The 21,895-nt window shown below is 65.1% G+C and overlaps 1 protein-coding gene across 9 annotated transcripts; it reads right to left on the bottom strand.

The window, feature by feature from the left end:
- Nucleotides 1-665: 665 nt before the first annotated feature.
- On the bottom strand, nucleotides 666-21,001 carry CDK16 (cyclin dependent kinase 16). 9 transcript variants are annotated; one of them, XM_068924153.1, is made up of 17 exons: nucleotides 20,723-21,001; nucleotides 18,853-18,977; nucleotides 17,065-17,198; nucleotides 15,238-15,363; nucleotides 13,216-13,272; nucleotides 12,425-12,539; nucleotides 11,430-11,524; nucleotides 11,096-11,158; nucleotides 9,958-10,081; nucleotides 9,260-9,380; nucleotides 8,348-8,445; nucleotides 6,461-6,566; nucleotides 4,738-4,780; nucleotides 4,252-4,342; nucleotides 3,242-3,319; nucleotides 2,466-2,514; nucleotides 666-973 (listed from the first exon to the last, which is right to left on the bottom strand). In XM_068924153.1, the coding sequence occupies exons 2-16, from the start codon at nucleotides 18,962-18,964 to the stop codon at nucleotides 2,477-2,479; spliced, it is 1,401 nt and encodes a 466-aa protein (XP_068780254.1). In that variant the 5' UTR covers nucleotides 18,965-18,977; nucleotides 20,723-21,001; the 3' UTR covers nucleotides 666-973; nucleotides 2,466-2,476. The 9 variants fall into 9 exon arrangements, with proteins under 9 accessions (XP_068780254.1, XP_068780250.1, XP_068780256.1 ...); XM_068924149.1 differs by having other exon boundaries at nucleotides 3,242-3,296; XM_068924155.1 differs by having other exon boundaries at nucleotides 18,853-18,974.
- Between the last annotated feature and the right edge of the window lie 894 nt (nucleotides 21,002-21,895).

Below are 21,895 nucleotides of genomic sequence, written 5' to 3'. Positions count from 1 at the left end.
AGAGAGGAACCCAGAGTAACGTCCAAGTAACCTCGGAGTAAGGCGTGAGTAACATCTGAGCAACAGGGAGAGACTATGCAGTAGGGATACGGAGTAACAACCCCCCTCAGGTCTCCGGAAAGGAAGCCGGAGTAACGTCTGAGTAACCTTGGAATAAGGAGCGAGTAACATCCGAGTAACAGGGAGCAACCATAGAGTTAGGATACGGAGTAACAACCCTCCTCGGGTCTCAGCACTCCAGAAAGAAAGCCGGAGTAACATGTGAGTAACCTTGGGGTGAGGCGTGAGTAACATCTGAGTAACAGGGAGCAACTATGGAGTGTGGATACGGAGTAACACACCCCCCCCTCGGGTCCCAGGACTCCGGAAGTGAGGTCGGAGTAACGTCCGAGTAACCTCGGAGTACCCCTGGAGTATGGAGCGAGTAACATCGGAGTAACAGCGGGAGTAGCATAGAGTAAGGATGTAGTATAGCCCCCCCCCCCGGCCTGACATAGGGTGCAAGGGGGGTGGGGAAGGCCGGATTAAGGCCCGAGTAACCCTGGAGTAAGGAGCGAGTAACCTCGGAGTCAGCCCAGAGCCCCGCCCCCGCGCCAGGCCCCGCCCCCTGCCCGCTAAGCCCCGCCCCCCCTCCCCGTATAGATTCTCTTCTTTATAATATCGCCTTGAAAAAATAAAACTCAAGAATTAAATTGGGGGGGGGGGAACGGGGGGGGGTACATGGGGGGGGACGCCCCAGAAATCGGGGGGTTTCACCCCAAAATGAGTTCTCCCCTAAAAATTAGGGGGTTTCGGTCACCTACCGGGGGGGGTTTTGTTGGTTTTTTAGGCCCCCCCCCCAAAATCCATCCGTGGCTCTTCTGGGGGGGGGTGTTTATGGGGGGGGGTGACAGTTCGGGGACCCCCCCCCAACCCCACCGACCCCAGATTTTGGGGGGCGACGGCGGTCCGGGCCGCAGGGCCGCTCCGAGGGCTGCGGGGAGAGGGGGGAAAAGGGGGGGGGGAGGTTACAACCCCCCCCCAAAATCACAGCCGCCCCCCCCTACTGAGACCCCCCCCCTTGAAATCACCCCCACGGCATAGCCCAAAATGAGACCCCCCCCAATGACAGCCCCCCCAGTAGCCCCCCGAAAATGAGAGCCCTAAAATGAGCCCCCCCAAAATGAGACCCCCGAAACAGCCCCCTCAAAATGAGACCCCCCCAAAATGGCACCCCTGAAATAGCCCCCCAAAATGAGACCCCCCCAAAATAGCCCCCCCAAAATGAGCCCCCCAAAATGGCACCCCTGAAATAGCCCCCCAAAATGAGACCCCCCGAAATAGCCCCCCCAAAATGAGCCCCCCAAAATGGCACCCTTGAAATAGCCCCCCCAAAATGAGACCCCCCAAAACGACACCCCCGAAATAGCCCCCCCAAAATGAGCTCCCCCAAAATGGCACCCCTGAAATAGCCCCCAAAATGAGACCCCCCAAAATGAGACCCCCCAAAATGAGCCCAAAATGGCACCCCTGAAATAGCCCCCCCAAAATGAGACCCCCCAAAACAACACCCCCGAAATAGCCCCCCCAAAATGAGCTCCCCCAAAATGGCACCCCTGAAATAGTCCCCCCAAATGAGCCCCCCAAATGAGCCCCCAAAAATGAGCCCCCTGAAATAGCCCCAAAATGAGCCCCCCCAAACGACACCCCCAAAAGTCCCCCCAAATGAGACCCCTAAAATGAGCCCCCCCAAATGAGCCCAAAATGGCACCCCTGAAATAGCCCCCCCAAAATGAGACCCCCAAAAAAGCACCCCCAAAAGAGCCCCAAGAGCCCCCCTAAAAATGGCACCCCCGAAAGAGCTCCCCGAGAGACCCCCAAAATGAGCCCCCCAAATGACATCCCCCCAAATGAGCCCCCAAAATGAGCCCCCCGAAATGGCACCCCCGAAATGGCACCCCCGAAATGAGCCCCCCCAAAAATGACACCCCCAAAAGAGCACCCCAAAACGAGTCCCCAAAATGAGACCCCCCCAAAATAGCCCCCCCAAATGAGACCCCCAAAACGACACCCTGGAAATAGCCCCCCCCCCAAAATGAGACCCCACCCAAAATAGGGCACCCCCCCCAAATCAAGCCTCCCCCAAAAAGATCCCACCCCCTCCCCCCAAAAGCCCCAATTTGGGGGGTTCCCCCCAAATCTGCAATTATCCCCTTTGTGGGGGAAAATATCCCATTTTTGGGTGTTTTCCAAAAACCCATTTGGGAAGGGGTGTTTGGGGGGGGGCATCCCCATTTTGGGGGGGGGAAATGCCCGTTTTGGGGGCAGAATCGGCACTTTTGGGGGTAGAAATCTCCCTTCGGGGGGGGCTAGAGCCCCCATTTTGGGGCTCGAACCCTCCTTTTTGGGCAAAACCCCCATTTGGGGGGGCAAACCCCTCATTTTGGGGGCAAACCCCCCCTTTTTTGGGGGGGGGGGGCTCCTACCTGGCCAGGAGCTAAAATTCGGTGTCGAGCACCCGAAACGCGGCGGCGCCTGTTGGGGGGGGTGAAAAAAGAGGAGGGGGGGTCAGGGGGGACCCCTAAAATTTGGGGAGGGGTCTGGGGGGGGCTCACCAGATTTGAGGTGCTCCAAGGGGTCCCCTGAGGAGGGGGGGGGCTTGGGGGGGGTCCCTGGATTTGGGGGTGCCCATAAGGGGTCTTGGGGGGGGGTTGGATTTTTGGGGGGGGTCGGATTTTGGGGAGGGGTCCCCAGCTTTGGGGTCCCCCCCTAGTTGTGGGGGGGGGGATAACGTCAGGTTTGGGGGGAGGGGTTGCAGATTTTGGGGGAGGGGGGCTCTCAAAATGCCCCCCTCCCCAATTTTAGGGGCGGGGGGTTATGCAGATTTTTGGGGGGGGTCCCTGGGTTTAGGGGGTTTGGGGAGGAGGGGGGGGCGGCATCCCCCATTTTGGGGGTGTCGCCCACCTCCAGTTTTGGGGCGTTTCCCCGGTTTTGGGGTGATTTTGGGAGGGGGGGGCTCACAGCAGTTTTGGGGGTGATTTTGGAGGGGGGGTCCCCAATTTTTTTGGGGGGGGGTCTGCCTAGATTTGGAGGGGGGGGCTTGCCCACTTGGGGGGGGTTCTCCCCCATTTTTGGGGGGGGGTTATTTCGGGGGGGGTCTGCCGGGGTGGGCTCCGGTTTTGGGGGGGGGGTTCCTCGGCTTTCGGGGGTGTCCCCCCCCCAAGACCCCCCCCCAAATTAACCCCCCCCCCCCCCCGCTCACCGGGGTCGGGCAGCGAGGCCGAGCGCAGCCCCGTCTCCTTCTGCAGCTGGATCTCCTTGAGGGCAAAGATGGAGGTGGCTGGCGAGGGGGCGGGGCCAGGCCGTCAGCGGGGGGGCGGGGCCTCTGCCAGCCCCGCCCTCCGCGAGCCTTAGCTCCGCCCACAGCGGCCCCCCTCCCCCCCCCTTCGAGCTCCCCACCTCCAGCCCCTTCTGCCTCGGAGGCCCCGCCCCCTGTCAAGCCCCGCCCCCATTGAGCCACGCCCCCAATAAGCCACGCCCCCAATAAGCCACGCCCCCCTTAAGCACCGCCCCCTATTTAAGCCCCACCCCCTATCCCTCCCTCAGCTCCCCCAATGGGCCCAGCACACCCCCCCTCACCTCATCCTGCCGGATAAGCCACGCCCCCATTAAGCCCCACCCCCTATTTAAGCCCCGCCCCCTATTTAAGCCCCGCCCCCTATTTAAGCCCCGCCCCCATCCCTCTCCCAGCTCCCCCAATGGGCCCAGCACACACGCCCCTGTCCCCCCATCCCGCCGGATAAGCCCCGCCCCCGTTTAGCCCCGCCCCCATTAAGCCCCGCCCCAGGCGACCACGCCCCTTATTTAGGCCACACCCCTTAGTGTCCGCTTCCGCCCCCAACCCCCTCCTACCTCCCCCAACGGGCCCCTCTCCCTGCCACGGCCCCCCCAAGCCCCGCCCCTAGTAAGACCCGCCCACCTGCTGACCACGCCCCCTGCTCAGGCCACGCCCCCCTTAGATTTAGCCCCGACCCCCCTCCCGGCTCCCCCAATGGGCCCCCACACTCCAAGCCCCACCCCCTGGGCGGCCACGCCCCGTTAGGCCACGCCCCCCTCGCGCTTTAGCCACGCCCCCCCCCGAGCCACCCCACCGCCTCCAACGGGCCCCGGGGAAGCCGCCAACCCCACGTTAAGCCCCACCCCTCAGGAAGCCCCGCCTCCCGGAGCAAGCCCCGCCCACCACCCCCCGCGCCCTAAGCCCCGCCCACTCACTGTCGGGCAGGGAGGCGACGCGGGGGCCCAGGCTGGCGAAGAAGGGGTGCCGCATGGCCTCCGCCGCCGAGATGCGCCGCCGCCCCTCGAACTGGCCCCGCCCCCCGGCCCCGCCCCGGTGAGGGCGGGGCCGCGGCTGGCCCCGCCTCCCCCTCCACCCCACCCCCCTCCCCCACAAATCCGCCCGAAATGGGGTCTAGCCATGCACCGGGGGGTGGGCGGGGGGCGCTTCCCCCTTGGGGGAGGCTCCGCCCACTTGGGGGCGGGGCCTCGCGGGGCCGGGCCCGTATACGGTGGTGGGGCTCTTGGCTCCGCCCACATGGGGGGGTGGCTCCCTGGGGCCACGCCCACGTAAGGGGCTGGACTTGAGGCTCCGCCCACATGCAGTCGGGGGGGGAGGGGGCCCTGATTGGTTGGGTGGGGAGTGCCCCGCCCCGCCCACCGGGGGGGGCGGAGCTACCGCCGGCCCCGCCCCCCCTCGCTCACCTGCAGCAGCTTCCCCAGCAGGTCGGCGCCGTCGTTGTCCAGCCTGGGGGGGGGGCGGGGGGGGTAAATACCCCTAAATACCCCCCCAGGGGGCAAATACCCCCCAATACCCCCCCCACATACCCCTTAAATACCCCCCCGGGGAGTTAATACCCCCCAGGGAGTAAATATCCCTCCTAAAACCCCTTAAATACCCCCCGGGGGGTAAATACCCCCCCAGGGGGGCAAATACCCCCCCGATATCCCCCCACATACCCCTTAAATACCCCCCCAGGCACTTAATACCCCCTAATACCCCCCTAGGGTGTAAATACCCCTCCTAATACCCCCTGAATACCCCCCGGGGGTAAATACCCCCCCCAAATACCCCCAGGGAGCAAATACCCCCCCCAAATACCCCCCCAGGAAGTAAATACCCCCTAATACCCCCCCTCCAGGGCATAAATATCCCCTCTAATAACCCTTAAACACCCCCCCCGGGGGTAAATACCCCCCCATATACCCCCAGGGAGCAAATACCCCCCCCAAATACCCCCCCAGGGAGCAAACATCCCCCCAAAACCCCCCCCACATACTCTCCAGGTAGTAAATACCCGCTAATACCCCCCCCCCGGGTGTAAGTACCCCTCCTAATCCCCCTTAAATACCTCCCAGGGGCAAATACCCCCCAAATACCCACCAGGAAGTAAATACCCCCTAATACCCCCCCTCCAGGGCATAAATATCCCCTCTAATAACCCTTAAACACCCCCCCGGGGGCAAATACCCCCCCATACCCTTAAAATACCCCCCACAAGGGGAGCAAATGCCCCCAAAACCCACCTAGGGGGTAAACATTCCTAATACCCCCTAAATACTCCCTAATGGGGCAAATACCCCCCCAATTGCCCCCCATTGGGGCAAAAATGCCTCCTATGGGGCAAATATCCCCCCAAATACCCCCCATTGGGGCAGATAAACCTCTTATGGGGCAAATATCCCCCCCAATTGCCTCCCCAGGGGGCAAATAAGTCTCCTATGGGGCAAATATCCCCCCTCAACTACCCCACTATGGGGCAAAAATGCCTCCTATGGGGCCAATATCCCCCCAACTACCCCCCATTGGGGCAGATAAACCTCTTATGGGGCAAATATCCCCCCCAATTGCCTCCCCAGGGGGCAAATAAGCCTCCTATGGGGCAAATATCCCCCCCAACTACCCCGCTATGGGGCAAAAATGCCTCCTATGGGGCCAATATCCCCCCAAATACCCCCCATTGGGGCAGATAAACCTCTTATGGGGCAAATATCCCCCCCCAATTGCCTCCCCAGGGGGCAAATAAGCCTCCTATGGGGCAAATATCCCCCCTAATTGCCTTCCCGGGGGGCAAATAAGCCTCCTATGGGGCAAATATCCCCCTCAACTACCCCGCTATGGGGCAAAAATGCCTCCTATGGGGCCAATATCCCCCCAAATACCCCCCATTGGGGCAGATAAACCTCTTATGGGGCAAATATCCCCCCCAATTGCCTCCCCAGGGGGCAAATAAGTCTCCTATGGGGCAAATATCCCCCCCAACTACCCCGCTATGGGGCAAAAATGCCTCCTATGGGGCTAATATCCCCCCAACTACAGTCCTATGGGGCAAATAAGCCTCCTATGGGGCAAATAAGCCTCCTATGGGGCAAATACCCCCCCGCGAGTCGCCCTGGCGTGGGGGGCAGCCGCCGCTCTGGGGCTCACCGGGGCGCGTGGCGGAGGAGCCCCTCGGGCCGGTACGGCGGGTACTTGTGGGCCCGAAACTCCTCGTTGCCCTGGATGCCCGGCCACGTCTCCTCCGTCGGCGTGCCTGCCGTCACCGTGACCGTCACCGTGGCGTCGGGCCGCCCCGTAGACCACCCCCCCCCCCCTCGCCCCGAAACCCCTCAACCACCCCGGACTACCCCAAACGCCTCCCAAATCCCCCCCCGAAACCCCCTGAAATACCGCCAGAACCCACCGAAACACCCCCCAAAAAGCTCCCGAAACACCCCAAAATACCCCCCAAACCCACCGAAACACCCCCACAGGCTCCTGAAACCCCCTAAACCCCCCCCAAACGCATTGAAACACCTCAAAAGACCCCCTAAACCCCCCCCGGAACACCCCAAAGACCTCTAAAACACCCTAAAATACCCCCCCAAAACACCCGAAACGCCTCAAAAACCCCCAACCCCCCCAAAACACCCTAAAAAACCTTCGAAACACCCCAAAATACCGCCCGAACCCACCGCAACACCCCAAAAGCCCCCCCCGAAATCTCCTGAAACACCTCAAAAGCCCCCAAAACACCTCCAAAAACCACCAGGACACCCCCAAAACACCCCTGAAACCCCCTAAAATACCCCCCAAACCCACTGCAACACCCTAAAAGACCCCCCAAACCCACTGAAACACCCGGAAAGACCCCCAAATCCCCCGAAACACCCCCAAAACCCACTGAAATACCCCAAAAGACCCCTGAAACCCCCTAAAATACCCCCCAACCCACTGAAACTCCCAGAAAGACCCCAAAAGACCCCCCAAACCCCTAAAATACCCCCCCAACCCACTGAAACTCCCAGAAAGACCCCCCAAACCCACTGAAACACCTGGAAAGACCCCCAAATCCCCCGAAACACCCCACAAAACACCCCCAAAACCCACTGAAATACCCCAAAAGACCCCTGAAACCCCCTAAAATACCCCCCCAACCCACTGAAACTCCCAGAAAGACCCCCAAAAGACCCCCAAATCCCCTAAAAGACCCCCCCAACCCACTGAAACACCCGGAAAGACCCCCAAATCCCCCGAAACACCCCCCAAAACACCCCCAAAACCCACTGAAATACTCCAAAAGACCCCTGAATCCCCCTAAAATATCACCCAAACCCACTAAAACACCTGGAAAGACCCCCAAAAGACCCCCAACCCCCCCCAAAACCCTTTCAAATATCTCCAAAACCCACTGAAACACCCAGAAAGACCCCAAAATCCCTTGAAACACCTCAAAATACCCCAAAACACCTCTAAAACCCACAACACCCCAAAAGACCCCTGAAACCCCCTGAAAGACCCCCAAAACAGCCCCAAAACCTACAACACCCCCCAAAACCCCCCCAAACCACCCCAACACCCAAAAAGATGCCAAACCACCCCGAAACACCCCAAAATACGCCCAAACCGCCCCCTAAACACCCCCAAATGCCCCCCAAAACACCCGAAAAGTCCCCAAACTGCCCCAAAACCACCACCCACCCCCCAAAAAACACCGTCGCGACCCTCCCGGCCCCCCTACCCACCCTAAAACATCCCGAAACAACCCCCAAAACCCCCCAAAATACCCTCTGAACCCAAAACGCCCGGAAATCTCCCCAAAACGCGCCCCCCCCCCCGGCAACGTCAACCTCCCCCCTTTACCCCCCCCCAAAAACCCCGGCCGCCGCCGTCCCCTATTCGCACCACCCCTCCCCAATTCCCTCCCTACCGAAAATCGCCCGATCCCGCCCCGAATTTGCCCGATCCGGCCCCAAAATCGGCCCGATCCCGCCCCCGGATTTGCCCGATCCGGCCCCAAAATCGGCCGATTTCAGCCCAAAAAGCGGGCCGTACCGAGGAGGCGGAAGATGAAGTGCAGCTGCTCCTCCACGGTGGAGCCGGGGAAGAGCGGCCGCCCCGTCGACATCTCGTAGAAGATGCAGCCCACGCCCCTGCGGCGGCACGGCCCTCGTGCGAGGCCCCTCGTGCGAGGGCCCCTCGTGCGAGGGCCCCTCGTGCGATGCCTTCCCGCCCGGGGGCCCCTCCCCGAAGCCCGCGCCGCGTCCCTCCACCGATCCCAAATCCCCGGTGTCACCTGAGCTCCGGAGCTCCTCAGGCGCGGCCCTCGTGCGAGGCCCTCGTGCGAAGCCCTCGGGTGAGACCCTCGTGCGAGGCCTTCCCACTGCGCCCCTCCCTGAACCCCACACCGCATTCCCCCCCCCCAATCCCAAAGCCCCAGGGTCGTTCGTCGGCCCCGGCGGCGCGGAGCTCGCCGGGCACGAGGCCCTCGTGCGAGGCCCCTCGTGCGAGAACGGCCGCGAGCAAAGCTCGGAGCGCTAGGAAACGGTGCCACCCTTCCCCGTGCGAGGTGATTCCTCGGCGCCCGTGCGAGGCCCCGCAGCCCCCGTGTGAGGCTCCCACGCGGCTACGAGCCCCTCCCCCCGCCCTCGTGCGAGGCCCTCGTGCAAGTGCAAACCCTCTGCTGCTACAAAAAGGGTCTTGATGCCCATGCAAAGCTGCCAGCTGCCCGTGCAAGGCCCCGCAGCCCCCGTGCAAGGCTCCCGCGCAGCTACGAGCCCCTCCGGCCGCCCTCGTGCGAGGCCCTCGTGCGAGGGCACACCCCGTGTCGCTACCTAAAGGCTCTCGATGCCCGTGCGAGGCCCCGCAGCCCCCGTGAAAGGCCCCACAGCCCCCGTGCAAGGCTCCCGCGCGGCTACGAGCCCCTCCGGCCGCCCTCGTGCGAGGCCCTCGTGCGAGGCCGCTCACCACATGTCGATCTGCGTCGAGTACTCGGTGGAGCCCAGCAGGATGTCGGGCGGCCGGTACCAGAGCGTCACCACCTCGTTCGAGTACGTCTTGGTGGGGATCGACTTGGCCCGCGCCAATCCTGGGGGAGGGGGGCAATTAAGAGCCACGGGGGTAATTAAGAGTCAAGAGAGTAATTAGCAGTGGGGGGGGTAATTGGGATCATGCAGAGCTAATTAGAGAGCAGAAAACAAAGCCTATAGCAAGCTCCCTATAGGAGCTCTGGGGGGGGCCCGGAGGAGCAATTAGGGGCCCTGGGGGGTAATTAAGGGCCATAGGAGCATAATTAAGACCTAGCGAGTTAATTAAAACCTAGCTGGCTAATTAGGGTCTGGGGGCAGACTAATTAGGGACTGGACACGGGTCCTGCGAAGGCTATTAAGGAAACTTGGGGGGAAAAAGGGGCTCCGGAGAGGGGGCTGGGGGGCAATTAGGGGCTGGGGGCAGTAATTAGTGGTAATTAAGACAGCGGGGCAATTAGTGGGTTCGTTTTGGGGGCCATCGGGGCTGTTTCGGGGGGTTCCTGGAAAGAATTTAAGGGGAAACTGTTTCAATTTTGGCAGTTCTGCGAGATTGGTTTTTTGGGGCCGTTTCTAGCAGTTTTGGGGGTGCCCGGGGGGGGGTTTTGGGGCCGTTCGGGGCGGATTCGGGGCCCTCACCGAAATCGGCCAGTTTGAGCTCGCCGCGGTCGCTGAGCAGCAGGTTCTGGGGCTTGAGGTCGCGGTGCAGCACCTTGTGCCGGTGGCAGTAGGCCAGGCCTCGCAGCAGCTGGAAGAGGAAGAGCTGCGCCCCCCCCACCCGGCGCCTCGCACGTCTCGCACGAGGACCGGCCAGCGCCCGCTGGGGGCGCCCACCCGCTCGGGAGCTCCTCCAACGCCTTCCCCGAGGGTCGCCCTGCGCTGCCCCAAAGGCCTGGGTGGCTGGGAGGTGGTCGCGCGCCTTGCACGTCTCGCACGAGGACCGGCCAGCACCCACTAAGGGCACCCACCCGCTCGGGAGCTCCTCCAATGCCTTCCCTGAGGGTCAACCTGCACTGCCCCAAAGGCCCAGGTGGCTGGGAGGTGGTCGCGCGCCTTGCACGTCTCGCACGAGGACCGGCCAGCGCCCACTGAGGGCGCCCACCCGCTCGGGAGCCCCTCCAACGCCTTCCCCGAGGGTCGCCCTGCGCTGCCCCAAAGGCCCGGGTGGCTGGGAGGTAGTCGGGCACCTCGCACGTCTCGCACGAGGGCCGGCCAGCGCCCACTGAGGGCGCCCACCCGCTCGGGAGCCCCTCCAACGCCTTCCCTGAGGGTCGCCCTGCGCTGCCCCAAAGGTTTGGGCGGCTAGGACATGGTCGCGTGCCTTGCACGTCTCGCACGAGGGCCGGCCAGCGCTCGCCGGGGGCGCCCACCCGCTCGGGAGCTCCTCCAATGCCTTCCCTGAGGGTCACCCTGCACTGCCCCAAAGGCCCGGGTGGCTGGGAGGTGGTCGAGCGCCTCGCACGTCTCGCACGAGGGCCGGCCAGCGCCCACTGAGGGCACCCACCCGCTCGGGAGTGCCTCCAACGCCTTCCCTGAGGGTCGCCCTGCGCTGCCCCAAAGGCCCAGGCGGCTGGGAGGTGGTCGCGCACCTCGCACGTCTCGCACGAGGGCCGACCCACACCAAACTGGGGTGCCCACACGCTCGAACGGCTTTTACACGAGGCCGGGGGTTGCCTGCGAGCTTCGGAGCCCCTCGCCCGCTCTCGCACGACGGCCCCCCGCGCCCGGCCGGGGATGCCCGGGAGCCCCTCGCACGCCCCTCGCACGCCCCTCGCACCTTGACGTTGTGCATGTTGATGACGTTGCCGCAGTCGTCCAGGTACTGCTTCAGGTCCTTGTCCTGCCGCACGGGGGCCGGGGGGGACCCCCAAAAATCGGCTAATTCGGGGGGGGACCACGAGAAGCTCCGGGGGGGGGGCTTGGGGGGGGTCTCAGGGGGTTTTGGGGGCCCTAGAGAAATTGGAGGGTCCCAAAGGGATTTTGGGGCAAATTTAGAGGATTTGGGGGGTTTTGAGAAGGAATTTGGGGGTCCCGGAGATTTGGGGGGGTCCTGGGGGGGATTTGGGGGGGTCCTGGGGGGGATTTGGGGGTCCCGGGGGGGGGGGGCTCACCAGGTACTCGAAGACGAGGGTGAGCGAGGTCTCGGTGTGGATGATGTCGTGCAGCGTCACGATGTTGGCGTGCTTGAGGTCCTTGAGCAGCGACACTGCGGGGCCGGCGCCGGCCCTCGTGCGAGGCCCTCGTGCGAGGCCCTCGCCTTCGCGACGCACCCGTGCAAAGCTCCCCTTCCTCCTCCGAACCCCCTTCAAACACCGTCACGCGACCCCCCCCCGGCCCCCCACGTCCCCCACCACCCCCCCTCGTGCGAGGCCCTTGTGCGAGCCCTCGTGCGAGGCCACACCATCTCCGACACCCGTGCAAAACACCCCTTCCTCTTCCAAACCCCCTTTGCACCCCATCCCACGATCCCCCGACCCACCACGTCCCCCCCCACCACCACCCCTCGTGCAAGGCCCTCGTGCGAGGCCCCGTGCGAGGCCACACCATCTCCGACACCCGTGCAAAACACCCCTTCCTCCTCCAAACCCCCTTCAAACACCGTCACGTGACCCCCCCCCCGGCCCCCCACATCCCCCACCACCACCCCTCGTGCAAGGCCCTCGTGCGAGCCCCCGTGCGAGGCCACACCATCTCAAACACCCGTGCAAAGCACCCCTTCCTCTTCCAAACCCCCTTTGCACCCCATCCCACGACCCCCCGACCCACCACGTCCCCCCCCACCGCCACCCCTCGTGCAAGGCCCTCGTGCGAGCCCCCGTGCGAGGCCACACCATCTCCGACACCCGTGCAAAGCACCCCTTCCTCCTCCAAACCCCCTTTGCACCCCATCCCACGACCCCCCGGCCCCCCACGTCCCCCACCACCGCCACCCCTCGTGCGAGGCCCTCGTGCGAGCCCCCGTGCGAGGCCACACCATCTCCGACACCCGTGCAAAGCACCCCTTCCTCCTCCAAACCCCCTTCAAACACCGTCACGCGACCCCCCCCCGTCCCGTCCCCCCCCCCCACCGCCACCCCTCGTGCGAGGCCCTCGTGCGAGGCCTCACCCTCGCGGATAGCCGTGCAAGGCGCCCCCTCCTCGTGCTCCAGCCGGATCTCCTTCAGGGCCACCAGGTTCTCCGTCAGTTTGCTCCGGCCCTTGTACACCGTCGCGTAGGTGCCCTGCGGGGGGGGGGGGAAATTTGGGGCAAAAACCGCCAAAAACGGGGCACCCGACCCCCCGACCCCCTCCCCCAGGGGACAAACACCCCCCAAACGACCAAATTTGGGCATTTCCCCCCCCCTCCAAAAGCGGAGCCCACCCCCCGCCACGAAACCCGCCAAATTCGGGGATTTCTCCCCAAAAATTCTCCCCGAAAATAGCGATTTTTTTTCCCTCCAAAACCGGGAAAAACGCTCGATTTGGAAACGCTAAATTTGGGAGGGAAAAAACCCCAGATTTGGGGGATTCCTCCCCCCCCCTCCCGCCACCGACGTGGAAACTCTCCGAATTTGGGGATTCCCCCCCAAAACGGGGCGGCGGGAACCAAAAAAAAAAAGATTTTTTTAAAAAATGCTATTTTTCGGATGCTCAACTTTGGGGGAAAAAACCGCCAAAAACGGTCAGCCCGAACTCGGCCCCCTCCCCCCCGATTGAAACCTTCCAATTTTGGGGGTTTCCCCCCCAAAATATCCCCCCCCCCCAAAAAAAATATTAAGCAAACCCTGCAGTTGGAAGCCCCAAATTCGGGGGAAACGTCCCCAAAACGCCCCGATTTCGGCACGCCCCCAAAATCAGCCGGTTCGCCCTCAAATCGGGGCACCCCCCCCGCCCCGGTGCATGCTGGGAAGGCCCCACCTCGCCCAGTTTGTCCAGTTTGACGTAGGTCTCCAGCTTGCCGAAGCCGATCTCCGACTGGGAGGGGGAAACTGGCGGTTACTGGGACGAACTGGGAGGGACTGGGATGAACTGGGAGGGACTGGGATGAACTGGGAAGGATTTGGGGGGGAACTGGGAGGGACTGGAGGGGCTATTGGGGATACTGGCAGGGATTGGGGGGGGACTGGGAGGCAGTAGGGGGGCACTGGGAGGAACTGGCACAAACTGGGAAGAACTGGGGGAGACTGGGAAGGCTATTGGGGGCACTGGGGGGGAACTGGGACAAACTGGGAAGAACTGGGGGAGACTGGGAAGGCTATTGGGGGCACTGGGGGGGGAACTGGGACAAACTGGGAAGAACTGGGGGAGACTGGGAAGGCTATTGGGGGCACTGGGGGGGAACTGGGACAAACTGGGAAGAACTGGGGGAGACTGGGAAGGCTATTGGGGGCACTGGGGGGGAACTGGGACAAACTGGGAAGAACTGGGGGAGACTGGGAAGGCTATTGGGGGCACTGGGGGGGAACTGGGACAAACTGGGAAGAACTGGGAGAGACTGGGAAGGCTATTGGGGGCACTGGGGGGGAACTGGAAGGGACTGGGAGGGCTGCTGGGGGCACTGGGGGGGACTGGGAGGGACCAGGGAGGCTACTGGGAGTACTGGGAGGGACTGGGATGCACTGGAAGGAACTGGGACAAACTGGGAAGAACTAGGGGAGACTGGGATGAACTGGCAGGGACTAGGGGGGTTACTGGGAGTACTGGGAGGGACTGGGAGAGATTTGGGGGGGACTGGGATGAATTGGGAGGGACTGGGGGGGCACTGGGAGGAACTGGGACAAACTGGGAGGGACTGGGAGGGCTATTGGGGGCACTGAGGGGAACTGGGAGGGATTTGGGGGGGGACTGGGATGGACTGGGAGAGACTGGGGGGGTTACTGGGAGCACTGGGAACAACTAGAGCAGACTGGGATGAACTGGGAAGGACGTGGGGGAAACTGGGAGGAACTGGGACAAACTGGGAGAGATTTGGGGCAGGACTGGGAGGAACGGGGAAGGCTTTGGGAGGAACTGGGATGAACTGGGAAGGACCTGGGGGGAACTGGGATCGACTGGGAAACCCCCAGCAGCATCGACGACAACTCCAGTTCATACTGGTCCGTACTGGTTTGTACTGGTTTGGGGGGGGCCGTACCAGGGAGATGCGGCGCAGGGGTCGCGCGAGGAGGGGGCTTGGTGGGGGGGAATGCCTGGCCGCGCTCAGGGCCCAGACTGGTCCATACTGGTCTGTACTGGCTTATACTGGTCCATACTGGTTTATACTGGTCTGTACTGGTCTATACTGGTTTAGGAAGCCGTACCAGGGAGACACGGTGCAGGCAGCGGCTCAGGAGCCGCTCGAAGATGGGGTCTGGGGGGGGGATGCCTGGCCGTGCCCGGGGCCCAGACTGGTCCATACTGGTTTATACTGGTCTGTACTGGTTTATGCCAGTCTGTACTGGTCTATACTGGTTTATATTGGTTTAGGAAGCCGTACCAGGGAGACATAGCGCAGGCGGCAGCTCAGGGGCCGCTCGAAGAGGGAATGTGGGGGGGATGCCTGGCCATGCCCAGGGCCCAGACTGGTCCGTACTGGTTTATACTGGTCTGTACTGGTCTATACTGGTTTATACTGGTTTAGGGAACCGTACCAGGGAGACAAAGCACAGGTGGCAGCTCAGGGGCCGCTCAAAGAGAGGGCTGGGGTGGGGATGCCTGGCCGTGCCCGGGGCCCAGACTGGTCCGTACTGGTTTATACTGGTCCGTACTGGTCTATACTGGTTTATACTGGTTTAGGGAACCGTACCAGGGAGACGCGGCGCAGGCGGCGGTTCAGGGGCCGCTCGAAGATGGGGTGTGGGGGGGGATGCCTGGCCGTGCCCGGGGCCCAGACTGGTCCGTACTGGTTTATACTGGTCCGTACTGGTCTATACTGGTCTATACTGGTTTAGGGAACCGTACCAGGGAGACGCGGCGCAGGCGGCGGCTCAGGGGCCGCTCGAAGAGGGGGCTGTGCAGCGTCAGCCGCTCCAGGCAGCCCTCGGGCAGGCGGATGTCAGCCGGCAGCGACAGGCGCTTGTTGATGTCCTGGGGGGGGGGGGGGGGAGGTGAGCGAGGACCCCCCCAAAACCCCTATAGGTCCCCCGGGACCCCTATAGACCCCCTATAGGCTGCCCAGCCCCCTTGTTCACCCTATAGACCCCCCCCCCAAGGCCTCCCACGATCTGGCCCGGGACCCCCCCTCCCAAGACACCCCTGAGATCCCCCCAAGACCCCTATAGAGACCCTATAGACACCTATATGTCCCCGTAACCCCCCCAGCCTTCTCCCAGCCCCCCACGACCCCCCCGAAGCCCCCCATAGATCCCTCCTAGAACCCCCCTACAGGCCCCCAGAACACCCATAAGGTCCCTATAGACTCCTATAGGACCCCCATAGCCCTCCCACGCCACCTATAGATCTCTACGGACCCCCCCATAACCCCTCCAGTCCTCTCCTAGCCCCCCGCGACCCCCCACAGAGCCCCCATGACCCCCCCCAAGCCCCACAGATCCCTCCCAGGACCCCCAGAACATCTGCAAGACCCCTATGGATTCCTATAGGGCCCTCATAGGCCCCCCCGGGATACCTACAGAGCCCCTATAAACAGCCACAGACCCCCATAGGCCCCCCAGGGACCCCCATCGACCCCCCCCCGACCCCCATCCCTCCCTACCAGGACCCCCAGAGACCCCTATAGACTCCCAGGAGAACCCCAAGACCCCTATAGGCTCCCATAGGGCCCCCATAGGGCCCCCCCAGGACCCCTAAAGAACCTTTATAAACAGCTACAGACCCCCATAGGCCCCCCAGGGACCCCCCAAATCCCACACACCTCCCTGCCAGGCCCCCCGAGACCCCTATAGACTCCCAGGAGAACCCCAAGACCCCTATAGGCTCCTATAGGGCCCCCACAGAGCCCCCCCAGGACCCCTAAAGAACCTTTATAAACAGCTACAGACCCCCATAGGCCCCCCAGGGACCCCCCAAATCCCACACACCTCCCTACCAGGACCCCAGAGACCCCTATAGACTCCCAGGAGAACCCCAAGACCCCTATAGGCTCCTATAGGGCCCCCACAGAGCCCCCCCAGGACCCCTAAAGAACCCTTATAAACAGCTACAGACCCCCATAGGCCCCCCCAAGCACCCCCCAAATCCCACACACCTCCCTGCCAGGCCCCCCAGAGACCCCTATAGACTCCCAGGAGAACCCCAAGACCCCTATAGGCTCCCATAGGGCCCCCACAGAGCCCCCCCAGGACCCCTAAAGAACCCTTATAAACAGCTACAGACCCCCATAGGCCCCCCAGGGACCCCCCAAATCCCACACACCTCCCTACCAGGACCCCAGAGACCCCTATAGACTCCCAGGAGAACCCCAAGACCCCTATAGGCTCCTATAGGGCCCCCACAGAGCCCCCCCAGGACCCCTAAAGAACCCTTATAAACAGCTACAGACCCCCATAGGCCCCCCAGGGACCCCCCAAATCCCACACACCTCCCTGCCATGGCCCCCCAGAGACCCCCATAAGCCCCCAACACAACCCCAAGACCCCTATAGGCTCCTATAGGGCCCCCATAAGCCCCCCCTTGGACCCCTAAAGGCCCCCCCGGACCCCCATGGGCCCCCCGAAGACCCCCCTAGACCCCGCCCCAGCTGCCCCCACCCCGCCGGACCCCCCTATAGGCTCCTATAGGGGCCCCCCCAGACCACCCCGCCCCCCTATAGGCCCCTATAGCGCCCACCTCGGAGGAGATCTTGCGGGCGGGGTGGGGGCGCAGGCGGACGCGCACGGGCGACGCCACCTCGTCCGACGACGTGCCCGAGGCCGGGTCGCTCTCGCCGTCCGAGCCCATGCGCCCCTCGTCCGCCGTCCCCTCTGCGTTCGGGGGGGGGGGTCAGGGCGCCCCCCCCCCAAAAAAACCCCCCCAAAAACGGACCCGGCGCCCCTCAAACCCCCCCCCCCCAAGAGCGCTCCGAAATCCCACCAAACGGCCCCAAAAATCCAGCTGGGACCCCCCTCCCCGGCGGCGGCTCTAACCCCCCCCCCCGTTCGGGGGGGCGGGAGGGGGTCGGGGCGCCCCAAAACGCCCCCAATCACCCCAAAAACGGACTCGGCGCCCCCCAAAACCCCCCAAACTACCCCCAGAACCCGCCCCCACCTCCCCCTTAACCCCCTTTCCTATGGCACCGGGGAAGCCCCGCCCCCCTCCGGGGAGCCCCGCCCCCTCCGGGAAGCCCCGCCCCCTCCCTGGAAGCCCCGCCCCTCCCCGCTGCTGATTGGCCGCCCGCCTGCCCAGCCTCCCCCCCAATCGCAGCCCCTCCCGCCGCGCGCCGCCCGGGGAGGGGCGGGGCTATGCAAATGAGGCCTTAAAGGGGCAGGCGGCGCCTTAAAGGGCGGCCGACAAAAAAACAACCAGAAGGGCTTAAAGGGGAAGTGTCTTAAAGGGGCAGGTACCTGCCGGCTGCCTTAAAGGGACAGGGGGCGTCTTAAAGGGGCAGGCACTACTCTAGACTCTTAAAGGGGCAGGCGCTCCCCCACGCCATTTTAAAGGGGCAGAAATAACGCCTCTTAAAGGGGCGGTCACCTGGGTCACCCTCTTAAAGGGCCAGGCGCCTCCTTCAGCCTCTTAAAGGGGCAGACACCAATCTCAAACCCCACCGCAACTACCTTAAAGGGGCAGGTGCCCCCTCCGTCCCGGCCACCTTAAAGGGGCACCTCTCTCAAGCTCTTAAAGTGACAAGCAACAGCCTCACTCTACCCCAACTACCTTAAAGGGGCGGGCACCTCCCTCGGCCACCTTAAAGGGCCGGGCGCCCATCTTAAAGGGGCGAGCATCCCCTCACGGCCCCCTTAAAGGGGCAGGTGCCCCTTTAGGGCACTCACTTAGCGGCTGCCTTAAAGGGGCGCCTTAAAGGGGCAGGCACCTCCCTCGGTCCCTACCTCAGACAGCTTAAAGGGGTAGGGGGGCCCTTAAAGGGCCAGGCCCCTTAAAGCCCTCTTAAAGGGGCAGGTGCCCCCCTCAGGCCACCTTAAAGGGTCCCCGTAAAGGGGCGGGCACCCCCTTCAGCCCCCAAAAGGTGCCCTTAAAGGAGCAGGCGCCCTCCTTGCTCCCGCTCTGAGCTGCCTTAAAGGGGTGGGCACCCCATCAGCCCCGCCCCAGAAGCCTTAAAGGGGCAGGCACCCTCCTCAGAGGCTGGACGCCCCTAAAGGGCTGCTTTAAAGGGACAGGTGCCCCCTTAAGGGCACTCTTAAAGGGGCAGGCACCCTGTCAGACCCACCCCAGAGGCCTTAAAGGGCCAGACACCCCCCTCATCCCCCTAAAGGGCTTCTTTAAAGGGACAGGTGCCCCCTTAAGGGCACTCTTAAAGGGGCAGGCACCCTGTCAGACCCACCCCAGTGGCCTTAAAGGGCCAGGCACCCCCCTCAGGCCCCTAAAGGGCCGCCTTAAAGGGCCAGGTGCCCCCCCCCAGCCCCACCCCGGCTATCTTAAAGGGGCGGGCACCTCTTAAAGGGGCGGCGCGGGGCTCACCGGTGTCGCTGCCGGGCCCGTCGTCGCGGGGCTCGCCCAGGCTGCGGTCGCCGGCCCGGCCGCCCCGCAGCGTCATGGAGAGCTGCCGCTTGATCTTCTTCATCCGGTCCATGGCAGGGGCGCTGCTGGGGGGGGGGGGGAGGAGAGCAGGGGGGTGAGGCCCGGACGCCTGGGCCCCCTCCGGCAGGGGGGGGCAGGGGAGCCTGGACACCTGGGTGCGGCGGGAGGGGGGAAAGGGGGACGCCGGACGCCTGGGTCCCTCTTCTAGCAATTGGGGGGGGGGGACCCGGACGCCTGGGCCCCTCGGGGGTCACCGAAGGGGGGGAGCCCAGACACCTGGGCCCCTCGGGGGGGGTCACTGATGGGAGCCCGGACGCCTGGGCCCCTCGGGGGTCACTGATGGGAACCCGGACACCTGGGCCCCTCGGGGGGGGGTCACTGAAGAGGGGGGAGCCCGGACGCCTGGGCCCCTCGGGGGGTCACTGAAGGGGGGGGAGCCCAGACACCTGGGCCCCTCGGGGGGGGTCACTGAATGGGGGGGAAGGAGCCCGGACGCCTGGGCCCCTCGGGGGGGTCACTGAATGGGGGGGGAGCAGCCCGGACGCCTGGGCCCCTCGGGGGTCACTGAATGGGGGGAACCCGGACGCCTGGGCCCCTCGGGGGGTCACTGAATGGGGGGGAGGAGCCCGGACGCCTGGGCCCCTCGGGGGGGTCACTGAATGGGGGGGGAGGAGCCCGGACGCCTGGGCCCCTCGGGGGTCACTGAATGGGGGGGAGGAGCCCGGACACCTGGGCCCCTCGGGGGGTCACTGAATGGGGGGGAGGAGCCCGGACGCCTGGGCCCCTCGGGGGGGTCACTGAATGGGGGGGGAGCAGCCCGGACGCCTGGGCCCCTCGGGGGTCACTGAATGGGGGGAACCCGGACGCCTGGGCCCCTCGGGGGGTCACTGAATGGGGGGGAGGAGCCCGGACGCCTGGGCCCCTCGGGGGGGGTCACTGAATGGGGGGGAGGAGCCCGGACGCCTGGGCCCCTCGGGGGTCACTGAATGGGGGGGAGGAGCCCGGACGCCTGGGCCCCTCGGGGGGGGGGTCACTAAGGGGGGGGGGGAGCCCGGATGCCTGGGCCCCTCGGGGGGGGGGTCACTGAATGGGGGGGGGGAGCCCGGATGCCTGGGCCCCTCGGGGGGGGTCACTGAATGGGGGGAACCCGGACGCCTGGGCCCCTCGGGGGGTCACTGAATGGGGGGGAGGAGCCCGGACGCCTGGGCCCCTCGGGGGGGTCACTGAATGGGGGGGAGCCCGGACGCCTGGGCCCCTCGGGGGGGTCACTGAATGGGGGGGGAGCAGCCCGGACACCTGGGCCCCTCGGGGGGTCACTGAATGGGGGGGAAGGAGCCCGGACGCCTGGGCCCCTCGGGGGGGGGTCACTGAATGGGGGGAAGGAGCCCGGACGCCTGGGCCCCTCGGGGGGGGGTCACTGAATGGGGGGAACGAGCCCGGACGCCTGGGCCCCTCGGGGGGGTCACTGAATGGGGTGGAGGAGCCCGGACGCCTGGGCCCCTCGGGGGGGTCACTGAATGGGGGGAACCCGGACGCCTGGGCCCCTCGGGGGGGGGGTCACTGAATGGGGGGAGCCCGGACGCCTGGGCCCCTCGGGGGGTCACTGAATGGGGGGGAGGAGCCCGGACGCCTGGGCCCCTCGGGGGTCACTGAAGGGGGGGGAGCCCGGACGCCTGGGCCCCTCGGGGGGGGTCACTGAAGAGGGGGGAGCCCGGACGCCTGGGCCCCTCGGTGTGTGCGAGGTCAGAGGTCACGGCGGGGGGGTCAGAGGTCACGGCGGGGGGGGTCAGAGGTCAGGCCGAGGCCTTACCCCGCTGTCAGCGGCGCGGCGGCGGCGTCGGGTCCCAATAATCCTCGGCCATGGCCGGCGGCGGCGGCCGGTCGGGGCCTGGCGGGGGCCCCCAGCGCCTCCCCGCGGGGGGGACTGGGGAGGGCAGAGAAGCGATGGCCGCTTCCGCCTGGCCCCGGCCTCGGCCCCCTTCAATAAACCCCCGCCCCGGGGCCTGGTAAACGGGGCCCCTGCGGCGGCGGCGGCGGCACCGGCGGCGCCTCCCCCCCCCGCCCCGGCCGCCTCCCGCCCTGCGACTGCGCCGCGGCGCCGCCCGCCCGCGCTCCACCCCCCGCGGGCCGAACCATTCCGCACCGGCAGAGGGGGGGGGAGCGCGCGCGGCGGCGCCCCCTCCCCTCCGCCTTCCCACCCGCTGCGTTATCAATTACTACTCGCTGCCATGATGGTTTCATTCCCCCTCCTCGGTTTTCTCCGCTGTCGCGCATGGCGGCGGCTGCGGCGTCGCGGAGGTGAAAGGAAAGGCGCTGCCTCTCCCCCCCCCCCTCAGCGGATGGTACAGCCCGGAATGGAGGCGGTTGGGCGACACCACAGCGCGGGAGCGGGGGGGAGGGGGAGGGGGGGAAAGGCCGCTCGGCCTCGCTGCCGGGGGAGGCGGCGGGGGAAGCGGCGCAGCTCGGTGTCGCCGCGATGGCGTCATCAACAGCGCGGGATTGGGGGGAGAGGGCGTTTTTGTGGCGTTTCCGCGGCGTTTTCGGGCGGCTGCCCTTCCGCTCCCCCCACCCCGCAGCCCGATGTGGTACATCCCGCCCCCCCCTCCCGTCACCACAGCGCGGGCGCGACGCTGGCCACAAAATGGCGGCGCGCTGCCCTCCCTCCCTTCCCGCGCTGGGCGATACCATCGCTGAGGAGGGGGGGAAGGAGGCAGCCAACTTCCCCCCTCTCCTCGCCTTCTGCCGCCATTTCGGGGCCCTTTCAGGGTGAGATTGGGGGGGAATAAACCCACGGAGACCCCCCCTCATTTAAAAAAAAACGGTTAAAAACAATGGCTGTTTAGGGGGGGAAGTCGCGGCTCGGCCCCCCCCCGCGGGGGAGCGGAATGGTGCGGCCCAAAGGCGCCGTTGGGCGATACCAACCGAGCGGCGGGGGGGGGAGGGAAAATAACGGGATTTAACGGGCTCCCCCCAAAACGGAAAG

This window comes from Struthio camelus, chromosome 38 (assembly GCF_040807025.1).
Source record: "Struthio camelus isolate bStrCam1 chromosome 38, bStrCam1.hap1, whole genome shotgun sequence".
NCBI classification, from domain to species: domain Eukaryota; kingdom Metazoa; phylum Chordata; class Aves; order Struthioniformes; family Struthionidae; genus Struthio; species Struthio camelus.
The sequence above is the reverse complement of the archived record's forward strand: the minus strand, read 5'-3'. Positions and strand labels throughout refer to the sequence as shown.